This window comes from Coregonus clupeaformis, unplaced genomic scaffold (assembly GCF_020615455.1).
Source record: "Coregonus clupeaformis isolate EN_2021a unplaced genomic scaffold, ASM2061545v1 scaf1549, whole genome shotgun sequence".
In the NCBI taxonomy this organism is placed as follows: Eukaryota; Metazoa; Chordata; class Actinopteri; order Salmoniformes; family Salmonidae; genus Coregonus; species Coregonus clupeaformis.
The window spans coordinates 1-12,750 of NW_025535003.1; the positions used below are offsets into that span (position 1 = coordinate 1).

General features: G+C 44.6%; 2 protein-coding genes across 2 annotated transcripts; both read left to right on the plus strand.

Annotated features, from left to right (window-relative positions):
• Window positions 1–104: 104 nt before the first annotated feature.
• eif3m (eukaryotic translation initiation factor 3, subunit M) lies at window positions 105–5,189 on the plus strand (the record flags this gene model as incomplete). Its single annotated transcript, XM_045218409.1, is given in 9 exon segments — window positions 105–243; window positions 472–595; window positions 1,382–1,476; window positions 2,125–2,208; window positions 2,318–2,417; window positions 2,629–2,710; window positions 3,937–4,080; window positions 4,196–4,256; window positions 4,954–5,189. Coding segments are annotated over 9 exon segments (953 nt in total), but the record flags the coding sequence as incomplete, so codon positions are not given.
• A 3,803-nt stretch (window positions 5,190–8,992) lies between these two features.
• prrg4 (proline rich Gla (G-carboxyglutamic acid) 4 (transmembrane)) lies at window positions 8,993–12,736 on the plus strand. The gene is made up of 7 exons (XM_041859591.2): window positions 8,993–9,451; window positions 10,108–10,223; window positions 10,339–10,502; window positions 10,603–10,630; window positions 11,060–11,201; window positions 11,607–11,795; window positions 12,303–12,736. The coding sequence occupies exons 2-7, from the start codon at window positions 10,112–10,114 to the stop codon at window positions 12,328–12,330; spliced, it is 663 nt and encodes a 220-aa protein (XP_041715525.1). The 5' UTR covers window positions 8,993–9,451; window positions 10,108–10,111; the 3' UTR covers window positions 12,331–12,736.
• Window positions 12,737–12,750: the final 14 nt, after the last annotated feature.

Consider the following 12,750-nt stretch of genomic DNA (forward strand, 5'->3'; position numbering starts at 1 on the left):
GTCTCCTCCTAAAAGTGGCTTGTATGAATGAGTCTTTAATCATGATGAATGGTATCATTGTGATTGATAGTTGTCTCTCTCTCTCCTCTCTCTCCTCTCTGTAGAAGTGGAGAGTGTGATGAACAGCATAGTGTCGCTGCTACTCATCCTGGAGGCGGAGAAACAGGAGGCCCTGATCGAGAGTCTTTGTGAGAAGCTGGTCAAGTCCCGAGAGGGAGAGAGGCCTTCCCTGAGGATGCAGCTGTAAGTCCACACACTCTTCTCTGTTCTCTACTAGTCTTTCCTGACCTGTGAAGTATGCAGCCATCCACTCTAGATGCCTGGATCACTAGGACGTAGTTCATGGAATCAGCGACTGAAGATTTGGGTTTGTTTATGCACTGTGGAAGAAGTGGGACCCTTGTAAACACTAACCGTAACCCATGTCTTAATGATAAATTCAAACTAACTTGTATGGTTTTGGTTGTGTAGGCTGAGTAACCTGTTCCATGGCATGGATGAGACAGCCCCAGTGAGGTACACAGTCTACTGCAACCTCATCAAGGTAGCAACCACCTGCAACGCAATCGCTTTCATCCCCACGGACCTCGACCAGGTACGCCCACCGTGCACACTTGCCATACACTGACACTCACCGTGCACACTCGCCATACACTGTCACTCTCACCGTGCACACTCGCCATACACTGACACTCACCGTGCACACTCGCCATACACTGACACTCTCACCGTGCACACTCGCCATACACTGTCACTCTCACCGTGCACACTCGCCATACACTGTCACTCTCACCGTGCACACTCGCCATACACTGTCACTCTCACCGTGCACACTCGCCATACACTGTCACTCTCACCGTGCACACTCGCCATACACTGTCACTCTCACCGTGCACACTCGCCATACACTGTCACTCTCACCGTGCACACTCGCCATGCACTGTCACTCTCACCGTGCACACTCGCCATACACTGTCACTCTCACCGTGCACATTCGCCATACACTGACACTCTCACCGTGCACACTCGCCATACACTGACACTCTCACCGTGCACACTCGCCATGCACTGTCACTCTCACCGTGCACACTCGCCATACACTGTCACTCTCACCGTGCACACTCGCCATACACTGTCACTCTCACCGTGCACACTCGCCATACACTGTCACTCTCACCGTGCACACTCGCCATACACTGTCACTCTCACTGTGCACACTCTATACACTCTAACTGTGCACACTGTTCTCACCGATGTGCACATCCAATGCGCTCAGACCACACTTTTCCACTCACATGTAAGGGCTCTGTGCAGGAACAAGACATTGTAGAGGAAGGATGATTGATGTTTCCATGGTTCTGCTTGTGTGTTTGTGGTTCAGGTGCGTAAGTGGATCACAGACTGGAACCTGAACACAGAGAAGAAACACACACTGCTAAGGCTGGTGTACGAGGCCCTGGTCGAATGTAAGAAGAGGTAACTAACCACACACAGTCTGGTACCTGGTGGCGTCATCGCACACAGTCTGGTACCTGGTGGCGTCATCGCACACAGTCTGGTACCTGGTGGCGTCATCGCACACAGTCTGGTACCTGGTGGCGTCATCGCACACAGTCTGGTACCTGGTGGCGTCATCGCACACAGTCTGGTACCTGGTGGCGTCATCGCACACAATCTGGTACCTGGTGGCGTCATCGCACACAGTCTGGTACCTGGTGGCGTCATCGCACACAGTCTGGTACCTGGTGGCGTCATCGCACACAGTCTGGTACCTGGTGGCGTCATCGCACACAGTCTGGTACCTGGTGGCGTCCTCATTTTCCATATTTTTCTAAAAGTAATTCCTCATTACAATGGGATATGTGTTGTGTATCTGCAATGTGTTTTTCTTGAGCTGGACCTTGTGTCACTGAGTGTGTGTGTTGCTGTTTGACCTTGTGTCACTGAGTGTGTCTGAGTGTGTGATTGCTGTTTGTCCTTGTGTCACTGGGTGTGAGTGTGTGTGTTGCTGTTTGTCCTTGTGTCACTGAGTGTGTGTGTGTTGCTGTTTGACCTTGTGTCACTGAGTGTGTGTGTGTTGCTGTTTGTCCTTGTGTCACTGAGTGTGTGTGTTTTCCTCTACAGCGATGCTGCAGCTAAGGTGATGGTGGAGCTGCTGGGGAGTTACACAGAGGACAACGCCTCACAAGCACGTGTTGATGCCCACAGGTACACACATACACACCTCTACCCTACTGCAACCCATCATAACTACAAGATCTGACATATGACTGGCTGTCTTTGCTGTCACTCACCCCTCTGTCGTCCCTCCCCCCAGATGCATCGTGCGAGCCCTGAAAGACCCCAACACCTTCCTGTTGGACCACCTCCTGGCCCTCAAACCTGTCCGCTTCCTAGAGGGAGAACTCATCCATGATGTGAGTCCTGAACCCCAGCTCAGGGAACAGCTCATCCTAATGTTAACAAGGCAGTAACATTTTAACGCTGTTGTTGGCACCACAGAGGAGGATTTAATAGGTTCATATTAATCGATTCATAACAATGATGCCACATTATTACCTGATAGTTTTAACAGTGACTACATAGCCTTCCACGTCTCTCTCTCTCTCTGTTCTCCCTCGTTCCCAGCTCCTGACCATCTTTGTGAGTGCAAAGCTAGCTGCCTACGTGAAGTTTTACCAGAGCAACAAAGACTTTATCGATTCCCTCGGTGAGTGAACTCAAGACTCGATGGGGCTACCTCGCGGCTAGTGACCTGACTGCAGAGATCAAATGCACTGGACACACACACACACCCTGCCTAAATCGCTGACATCTGTGAATACAGTGTTGGAGTGTGTGTGTGTGTGTGTGTTTGTTTGTGTGTCAGCAGTGTGTCTCTGTCCACACACACACACACTGCTGAGAACATAGTGGTCCAATTAACATGGTTGGTCCTCCCACACAGGGCAGGTGGGGTTGGCTCTCACTGCAGACATCGTGGTATAGTGGTGTTTGTGTTAATATGCCTAGTCACTAGTTACACACTGCTGGACACAGGCAATTAGCCAAGGGAACCTCCCTGAGTCAAGTGGGATTGAGTGTGTTTGTGTGTTCATACTCCACCACAGAATGATTATTTCTTGGAGTTTCCCTCCGATGTTGCCCTGAGAGTTTGAACCTTAGTGAGTTACATTCTTAATCACCCAGCCAACTGACAATTGACTGTTGATTTGTTTGTTTAGGTTTTCCTAATGTGTATTCAGTAATTGTAGTTAACGATCTCATGATTAATGGTACCTAAGAGTTGGTGACCTGCTATTGATTGATTATCTATTTAATTGTCATGTCTTGTTATTCCTGTGTTTTAATGACTGTGTCCTCCTGTCCCCAGGTGTCAATCATGATGTTATTCCTGTCCCCAGGTGTCAATCATGATGTTATTCCTGTCCCCAGGTGTCAATCATGACGTTATTCTTGTGTTTTAATAACTCTGTCCCCAGGTGTCAATCATGATGTTATTCCTGTCCCCAGGTGTCAAGCATGATGTTATTCCTGTCCCCAGGTGTCAATCATGACGTTATTCCTGTATTTTAATAACTCTGTCCTCCTGTCCCCAGGTGTCAATCATGATGTTATTCCTGTATTTTAATAACTCTGTCCTCCTGTCCCCAGGTGTCAATCATGACGTTATTCCTGTATTTTAATAACTCTGTCCTCCTGTCCCCGGGTGTCAAGCATGATGTTATTCCTGTCCCCAGGTGTCAACCATGATGTTATTCCTCTGTTTTAATAACTCTGTCCTCCTGTCCCCAGGTGTCAACCATGATGTTATTCCTCTATTTTAATAACTCTGTCCTCCTGTCCCCGGGTGTCAACCATGATGTTATTCCTGTCCCCAGGTGTCAAGCATGATGTTATTCCTGTGTTTTAATAACTCTGTCCTCCTGTCCCCAGGTCTCAACCATGAGCAGAACATGGCTAAGATGCGTCTGCTGACGTTCATGGGCATGGCGGTGGAGTTTAAAGACATCTCCTTTGACACCATGCAGCAGGAGCTGCAGATAGAAGAAGACCAAGTAGAAGCCTTCGTCATCGACGGTACCAACACCGCCTCAGATCCAATCTGACACACACACACACTATCTCTGTAATACTATACTCCCCTCTGACAGCTCTGTAATTCCCCTCTTCCTATCTCTTCTTTTGTCTGTAGCCGTTCGGACTAAGATGGTGTACTGCAAAATTGACCAGACACAGCGAAAAGTTGTTGTGAGGTAAGCCAGAACAGTCTTTTTTTTTTTTTTACGTGGCATTGTAATGAAGTGTGTTCTGCGATGTTAGCGGCTGCGTTTGGCAGGCTAAAGCTGCGTCGTGTTCATTTAAGGCGCAATGTAGAAAAACATTTTTGCAACAGGAAACTAATAGTCCCTCCCCTTTTTCAGTCCTTTTTCTTCCGTTTGGTGTCGGATGAATACGACCCTGTACTAGAGACAGTCTCTTTACTGTGTAGCAATCAGGTCAGGGTTTCTGAGAACCTTCCTTCAGAGCTCCCAATTATACAAACATACAGTTTGTCTTTGTTCTTGTGTTGCTGTACAGAAATACTTTTTTTCACCTGTGGATACTTATTTTTTGCCAGTTGAGTATAAATGCTATTGTTGATAGGTTTCCGTAAAGGAAATCTAGACATCTCTTTTTATTCTCTGCTACAAAGCAGGTTCCGTTTGACTCTGATCTGATTGGTGCTTACGGTTTGGGGTATGTTCTATGTAGACCTATTAATCATAGGGTTTGGTTGTCTGTATGATGAGAGGAAAATGTCTCCCCTCGTGGCACTTCAGACGTATTTGGCACTACTTTGTCGGAGGGAGACTCAAAGCTCTGAGATTTCCAATGATACCTTTCAGGGTTGCCAGGTATGGCATTACGCTCCCCTTTCCCTGACTGTGTCTCCATCTCTGCCCCCATCAGCCACAGCACACACCGCACCTTCGGCAAGCAGCAGTGGCAGCAGCTCTACGACAGTCTCAGCTCCTGGAAGGGCAATCTGGCAACCGTGAAGACCAGCCTCCAGACCCTGTCCCCCTCTGCCTAAGATCTCCATCTCCAAAACCCTCTTTAAAATACTTCCCTCTATTATCGAACTCTGGTTGAATCTTCTGTCACCATTTTTATATTCACCCAATAAAAGACTAATTGAGATCTTCCATGGTTGTATTGCTTGTATTAATACCAGTTGTAAATCGTGTCTAGCTGTTTACAGGGGTAAGTGGTAGCGCAGAAGTTTCAGCATCACATGCTAACATCAGCTGTGACCGTGTTGTCCAGAGAAGCTGCCGTCTGTTGTGTTAATGTTGGCTCTTCACCTGGCGACCCGGAGCATCTGGCTCTAGTTAGACCCGGAGTGGCAATGTGAGATTCTGGCTCTAGTTAGACCCGGAGTGGCAATGTGAGATTCTGGCTCTAGTTAGACCCGGAGTGGCAATGTGAGATGGAGTGTGACTGGGGGCCTGTTACTGAGGGTGACATGGATCTCCTGATTAAGAACTTTATAGACCCTACTGTTATGAGCGCTCTCAACCTGACTCCTCAGCTGATGTCCGAGCAGTGTTCATTTCAGCGCTAGCGTTTAAGACTTTGGGTGAATGGTCTTACCTATTTTCCCTGGACTCCAACCCCATTCGATGCGTTGAACGGATGTGGGTGGAGCTATGTCTTCATAAGAGTGCTAATAAATAAAAAAACCTAATAAAAGCTCTGACGAAGGACTTGAGGTCGATACGTAAAGCTTATTAAAGAGCAGGGATACTATCAAGAGCAGTGTGCAGGTTTCTTCTATTTTCTCAATGGTCTCCCACCTCTGATACAAAGCAGACGAGGCCACCTTTGAATTTAAATGATTTCTCTCAACATTGAACAACATTTACTGTGATATTTGCGGTATGACGTGCCTTCTCTTTATCTGTGGCACTTCCACAGAAGACTAGCGACTGGCGTTGACCACATTCCATGCACTACCCTGGTCCATCTTACTTCATGCAAAATGTCAACAGGAAACGTTAAACACTTCAACAGCCCTGGACACTGTTGGAGAATTCTGAATGATAAAAGAGAAAATGTCCACAAAATACACTAATGAGCTGACCAGAATGGAATTCCACTCCCTCCTAATGCTGTAAGAGGACAAATGATTGGCTGTTACACTCTGTGTTAAAATGTCATCTCTAGCAGGATTCCAGAGCATTAGGTTATGAACTGTGCTGATGTATGTGTTGGATCAGGCATTAGATGTAAAAGGGTTCTCTCCAAGTTCTCTCCCTCAGGGACTGATGAAATGTAGTTGATGAAACACAGAAGTAGTGTCAAGTCAACTTCTTGCTAAAACACCACTGCTGTCATACTTTTGACAACAAATTGCAACATAACGTGCCTTTACATTGTAAGGAACTTTAGGGACTTTTTCACAAAATATTAACATCCGTGCACATTTCATTTAGACAGCAGAAATGCAACGGTTATTTGTCAATCAAAACAAAGGTTATTCTGAAGAGAGTGTGAAGAAGGGAGCAACAGCATTTTTGCCAGTCTGCTGGGCAGAGCCAGAACCAACCGGCAACCTGTGTGTTAATGGTGATGTCACAGCTCTGGCCCAGCAGCGCCTGCAGAAGCTCAAGGCTCACTCCTATCCCAGAGTCCTCTGGGAGAAGCATCCCCTGGTCTTATCAGAGGGAGTAAATCACACAACACTTCCCCAGGAGCTCAACCTCATCATGGTCACCACCAGCAAGGTGGGCTACAGAGGAAGCAGATTTAGACTAATGTAGTGAGAGAGAGTTAGGTTTACTGAACACTGTCGAAGCCCCCATTAACCTGCCCCCAATCTCTCGCTGTCTGAGTCGGTCTCCATCTGTCTCTCTTTCTCTCTGTCTCTCCTGCTCTACCTCCGTTTCCCCCTCTCTTTCTCTCCCTCTCTCTGCTTTATGTGTGTATGTACTGACATGTATGTGTAACTGATAGATGAACACACACACACTACATGTTAATGTTTTAATATGTAACTTGAAAAGCCTTTTGTCTGTAGTGTATTTTTAGTTGTGTCGGACCCCACTAAGACTAGCTGTTGCTAATGGGGATCCTAATCAAATCTAAAAGATTTCACATTTTCTCTTTCTCTCCCTCTCTCGCTTTCTCTCTCTCTTTCCCTTTCTCTCTCTCTCTCTCTTTCTCTTTCTTGAACTCTGTTTCTCCTCTATCTTCTCTCACCTTGGTGTTTTCCTCCCCCCATCTTAAATCTCTCTCTCTTTCTCCCCTCTTTCTCACTCTCTGATTTGTCTCTCAGACCCTAAGTTACTGCTTCATGGATGGTGTGTCGTGAGATCTCCCAGTTGTAACTTTCACGTCATTCTCCAGTTGGTTTATTTGCTACATGTTTCATGACCCCTGTCTTATCACGGTTGGAAGCTGGTAGTTCCTCCACGCAGCTCAGTGCTAAAAGGCAAATGAGCTGATACTCCTATCGTAACCTGGATGGACCAGAAGATGTGTTGACCACAGTAAGGCTGAGTCGGCCTGGCTGATCATTTGTTATGTATCATACGCCTCTGGCTACTCACCATAAAACAGCTTGAAGGTGAATTTGATATCCTGTGTGCTATGTGAAAGGTGTGTACTCCACTAAATATGAACAGTATGCATATGGACAGCAGTGACTGTTAGTGTTATACCGTTCATTATGCCTTAAAGACATAATGTGCTATGGATGTGCGTAAGAAGTCAGACTCTCAACAGATCATGCTGACTTGGAATATTCCCACCGCTGAGAATATTATCACTTTTCCAGAGCATGGTACTCAATCATCACAGCCTTGCCTCAGAGTGCATGTTTAAAGCCTTTCTGTAATATCATCTAGCGTCACACACTAGATAAAGTCAGGAATTTCACTTTTGCATCAGCCTTTCATTCTCTGTATGAACATTCCTCAGAGCAAATCTAAAGCCCTGACAGTGTCCAGACACACAGCAGAGCACAGGACAGGAGAAGACTTCCTATTAACTTTCAATTAGCACCATTTCTCTCTTTATGTATGTCTCTCTGTCTCTACATATCACTACCATATCACTACTTTACATAAATAGTGGCCTAGCACTCGTGATGGAGATAAACCTATTTACACAGAGTGGACAAGACAAACACCAGTGTAATGATACTGACAGGAGTGTTGACCAGGCAGGAGCAGGCTATTTGCTCTGATAACACTAACATGTTACATCAGCCTTAGCAGAACCCTGAGTTGACACAGGATGTTTTGTTGACGTTTGTGATACGTTTGCAGCGTGTCTTGGGGGTTGCTGTTGTGACAGGGATATTTTATGACAGAGTGTGGCACGGGGAAGGTTGTCTTATCAAGAACGCACACCTCTGCTCTTCTGTGGGCTGAGAGGAACATGAACCTGTGGGTTTTAACCTGGCTAATTCATACACTCACATTTAAAGCGCAGAGGCAGCATTGTGGACACCACAAAGAGCACTCTGGATAAAATGGTTAGCCATTTGGGGTGAAATATTACATGCAAGGGTTTTTTGCCCCATTAAAAGGTTGTTAAACTCGGCTATCCTAGTCAATCCCAGTAAATCTCAGGGATAAAGGTAAATTTGCTGAGACAGGTCACGCGGCAGGCAAATTAGGAATCCAGGCCATGAAGTCATGGTCTGCAAAAAGGAACAGGTCTTGTGGAAAACTGGTACACATCCATTAGATTCAGAGGGTACATGTTTCTCTCTCCACAAAATGTCATTCAATGTTTAGTACCATATATGCCTCATTAATCTCCAGTTGAATGACCTCTGACCTCTCTTAGATATGGACTTAAATATATATATATATTTCAACAAAAGTAAATTGAGAGTGGAAACGAAGACTTACAGTAGAATGTGATTTTATGTTTTGGTGTGATATTGCATGGTATTGTTAGCCATTATGACATCCATTAGTTCCCATACTTCCCTGATTGTGAAGTGCCTGTTTCGACAGTGGAGCGTGAGTTGGCAAACCTCTTTCAATTTATAACATGTTTGTTTATTTGTTCTAAGCTAAATGTAGAGTAAACGTTTTTAAAGGCTCTTGAAAGTCTACTACTCTACTAGATTCACTCTTGTGCTGCTTCTCTCTTGTTTAGTGGTTTCAAGTGCCACCAAGTGTTCACACTGCACTGTAGATCAGTGTATCCAGGTGAAAAGCTTGATTAGTCAGGTCTGTACAGGTAGGTAACTACTACAGAACAGGAGGTGAGTTCACAGTTGTTGGGAGTAAACAGAAACTTCGCGCTTCCTGGAATATTTTACTTTTATTGATTTGACGAATTATAATATTTTGTCATGCGGTGTTGTTGACTATTGATGATAAGTGTTCTGAGTGTTTTTATAAGGAAATATCATATCAAACACAGCTGTTATCGGCGAACGTTCAAGGTAGGTGGTTTCATTTCAGTTTCACCAGTCAACAATCACTGTCATTTATACCTGCTCAGTAACATTCATTTCGTGGAGTAGCCTGTTTTTTTCCTGGATTTTACACACTCTTCCCGGATTTTACACACGTTTTAAAGTTAAAGGTGCGCAATGCAGGAATCGCTCTGCCATTTGCTGGTTGCTAAAATTCTAATAGTTCGCCAAGTATAGTGTGGAGAATCATTGTACCATCGAAACCGCTGTGAAATATCATTTCCATAACCACAAATATTGTATTTTCAGCTGTTTGAAGCTGGTGTACGAAAGCCGAAAGCAAAAGAGGCAAAAACCGACATTTAAGAATGGGAAGCATATAAATAAAGCACATAATACAGATCTAGAGCTTCTTAGACTTGCTTTCAATGAGAATTACAGATCTATAATTCATACTTCTATGTGAATTTGGTCTGGTCGCCCAAAAAGTGACATTTCAGTTTGAACAATTTAAGGTGTAAAATTAAAACGCACATTTTAAGAAAATAATGACTAAGCTATCAACATAAACTGTATAGGCTTCTGAACAGCTTTTTGATAAAAACTGGGTATGTTTTGTTGTCACTCACTTCTGAAATGCATGTTCTAATCTCTATAACCTATGCTCAACTCATTATCCGCAGGTGAATGGCGATGCTTTTGCATTTATTCATACTGTATCAACTGCTTCCCTGTGGAAACTTTGCTTGTATGAGAAAGTTATTACACACCACAGGGACGGAGGACCAGTCAAAAGAAGGTGAGACATGAGTTTACAAACATGTCTAAAAATATAATTTTGTTATATTCCTAAATTATAGTATTAAAGTATTGTTTGCATAATTTTGTTCCACTCATGTGATTGGGTCCCCTAGTTTTCCTGGAAGAGGAGCAGGCAAATGCATTCTTAGGACGCCATCTATTGGCCAACCGATTTGACTTTGAGCTCTTCACTCCTGGGAATTTGGAGAGGGAGTGCTTTGAAGAAGTCTGCAACTATGAGGAAGCACGAGAGGTCTTTGAAAATGTCCCTCAGACAGTAAGTGATGCTGAGATAAAGTGTTCAGCCAGAGTTTGTGTGGTAGGCCTAGTCACATGACCACACAACAACCTGATGTTGTCTTTATGTTACTTTGCAGGATGACTTCTGGAAAAAGTACAAAGAGGGTAAGAGAAGTATGACTAAGTATAACTACATGTATGTCACAGGTCAACTATTTGCCATTGTACAACTACTAATCGCACAGGCTTTTCCTACTGCACTGATGGGTACAGAGAGGTGAAAGACTCCCTCAAGCAGGAGGACAAAATGCTAAACCTAATGCAGTCTATAGCCCAGGGGTGCAACTGAAGCCCTCAAGTTCTGCAGTCCAGTTTATTTTCTCCTTGACAGGTTTATTAGTCCATAAATGTTACAGGATGGCTGGAGAGTCCACAAACCTGGTTACTCTGGTAGAAATTAGTCTAGTTAAAAAAGGAGAAAAAGCACCATACACTGTGACTCTCTCAAGGAGAGTTGGCAGCATATTTAGGAATCTTGCAGTGTGTCATATGTGCAAAAATACTTACATTGGTTAATTTTGTGTGATCCCACAGATTACGACTCGCGGCCATCGCGGCTGGATGTGACTGCCCTGCTTGTGGGTCTGATCGTGGCAGGGGTGGCCATCGTCATCGTCGGCCTGTTGGTCTGGTACTTCTGCAAGGGGAGTTGTAAGGATAACCTCTCACGTGCAGGGTGAGTTAGATGTGGGCCATTTTGTTGACTGAATGACAGTGGTCACTGGATCAATAGTTTGAATTAAATCAAATCACATTTTATTTGTCACATGCGCCAAATACAACAGGTGTAGACCTTACTGTGAAATGCTTACTTACAAGCCCTTAACCAACAATGCAGTTTTAAGAAAAATAAGAGTTGAGAAAATATTTACTAAATAAATTAAAGTAAAAAAATAAAAGAGTAACAATAAAATAACGAGGCTATTTACCGGTACCGATACCGAGTCAATGTGCGGGGGTATAGGTTAGTCAAGGTTGGTTATGTGTGTAAGCAGGTGCTGACGTGTGTGTGTGTGTGTGTGTGTGTGTGCACACATTCTTCAAAGGGATACTGCATCATTCCTGACTGTGTCTCTTCCAGCTCTGTCAGGGTGCGTCCAAGGCGCAGTAACGCCTCGCTGATCATGCGGAGACTGGATGAGGTCTCTCTGCAGCCCGTGCTCATGCCCCCACTCCCCCTGGAGGAGATCGACCCCCCTGGCCTGCCCTCCTACGAGGACGCCATCGGCAAAACCGGAACGCACGACGCCCCCCCTCCTCCTTACCCTGGGTATACACACACACACATACTCATGCATACACACACACAAGATTGTGCCGGCTGCTGGGGTTGCTGCGGAGAAGGAGGAGGTCAAAGGGGGGTGAGTGTAGCCGATGTAAAATGGCTACCTAGTTAGCTGTGCGCGCTACTAGCGTTGAATCGCTCTGCGACCTTGAACTGGTTGTTTCCTTTGCTCTGCAAGGGCCACTGCTTTTGTTGAGTGACAGGTAATGATGCTTTGTGGGTAACAGTTGTCGATGGGTTCAGTGTCCTCCCTGGTTCGAGCCCAGGTTGGGGGAAGGAGATTGACGCAACCAACACTGTCACACATACCCAAAAACTTGCTCCACCTATTTGAATTTAATTATAACTACAAAAATGTTCATACATTAAAATCTTTTTCAAAGCAATTTTTTAAAAGATTTTATTTTGGTTTATAGACAATAGAGTTATTTCTAACCGTACCTTGCCTTGTTAGGTGAACAACATGTTTTCATTCTTGTTTCTTTCCCACAGGTCTCAACCTGGAAGTATTCGACGATAGCACCTTTGACCTCGCTGGATGAATGTCTCCATATTGAGCATCATCAAATGCTACGAAAGAGGTTTAGATCTATCTACTTTACATGGTTGTACTCAACCATGCATGTTCAAGATGTGATTTTATTGGATTGTAATACCTTCTGATAATTGTAGATCTGTGTGACTGATTACCTCTTCCGTTACCTGCAATGTTTAGCGTATTTATCTATTTGTACAAATGTTTAGCTATTTTTCTGCATGTGCCAAAATGGATTTCATTACTTTATTCCTCACTTACGTCAACTTTTGAGTTGGACCCGCTCTAACCCATAACCAGTGAGGTAATACTTGACATGATATATCTTAGTTTAACTGTAAGCTGGCAACTGCTCTGCTGTTATGAACGGAAAATGAAGCATGAGAAACCGTATTGAGTCTACAC

What these genes read in the sequence shown, in the direction of transcription:
- prrg4 (XM_041859591.2), top strand. Translation starts at nt 10,112, where the DNA reads ATGGCGATGCTTTTGCATTTATTCATACTGTATCAACTGCTTCCCTGT. An exon ending in TTGAAAATGTCCCTCAGACA is followed by an intron (nt 10,503 to 10,602) that starts GTAAGTGATGCT and finishes GTTACTTTGCAG; the next exon opens with GATGACTTCTGGAAAAAGTA. An exon ending in CCCCCTCCTCCTTACCCTGG is followed by an intron (nt 11,796 to 12,302) that starts GTATACACACAC and finishes TCTTTCCCACAG; the next exon opens with GTCTCAACCTGGAAGTATTC.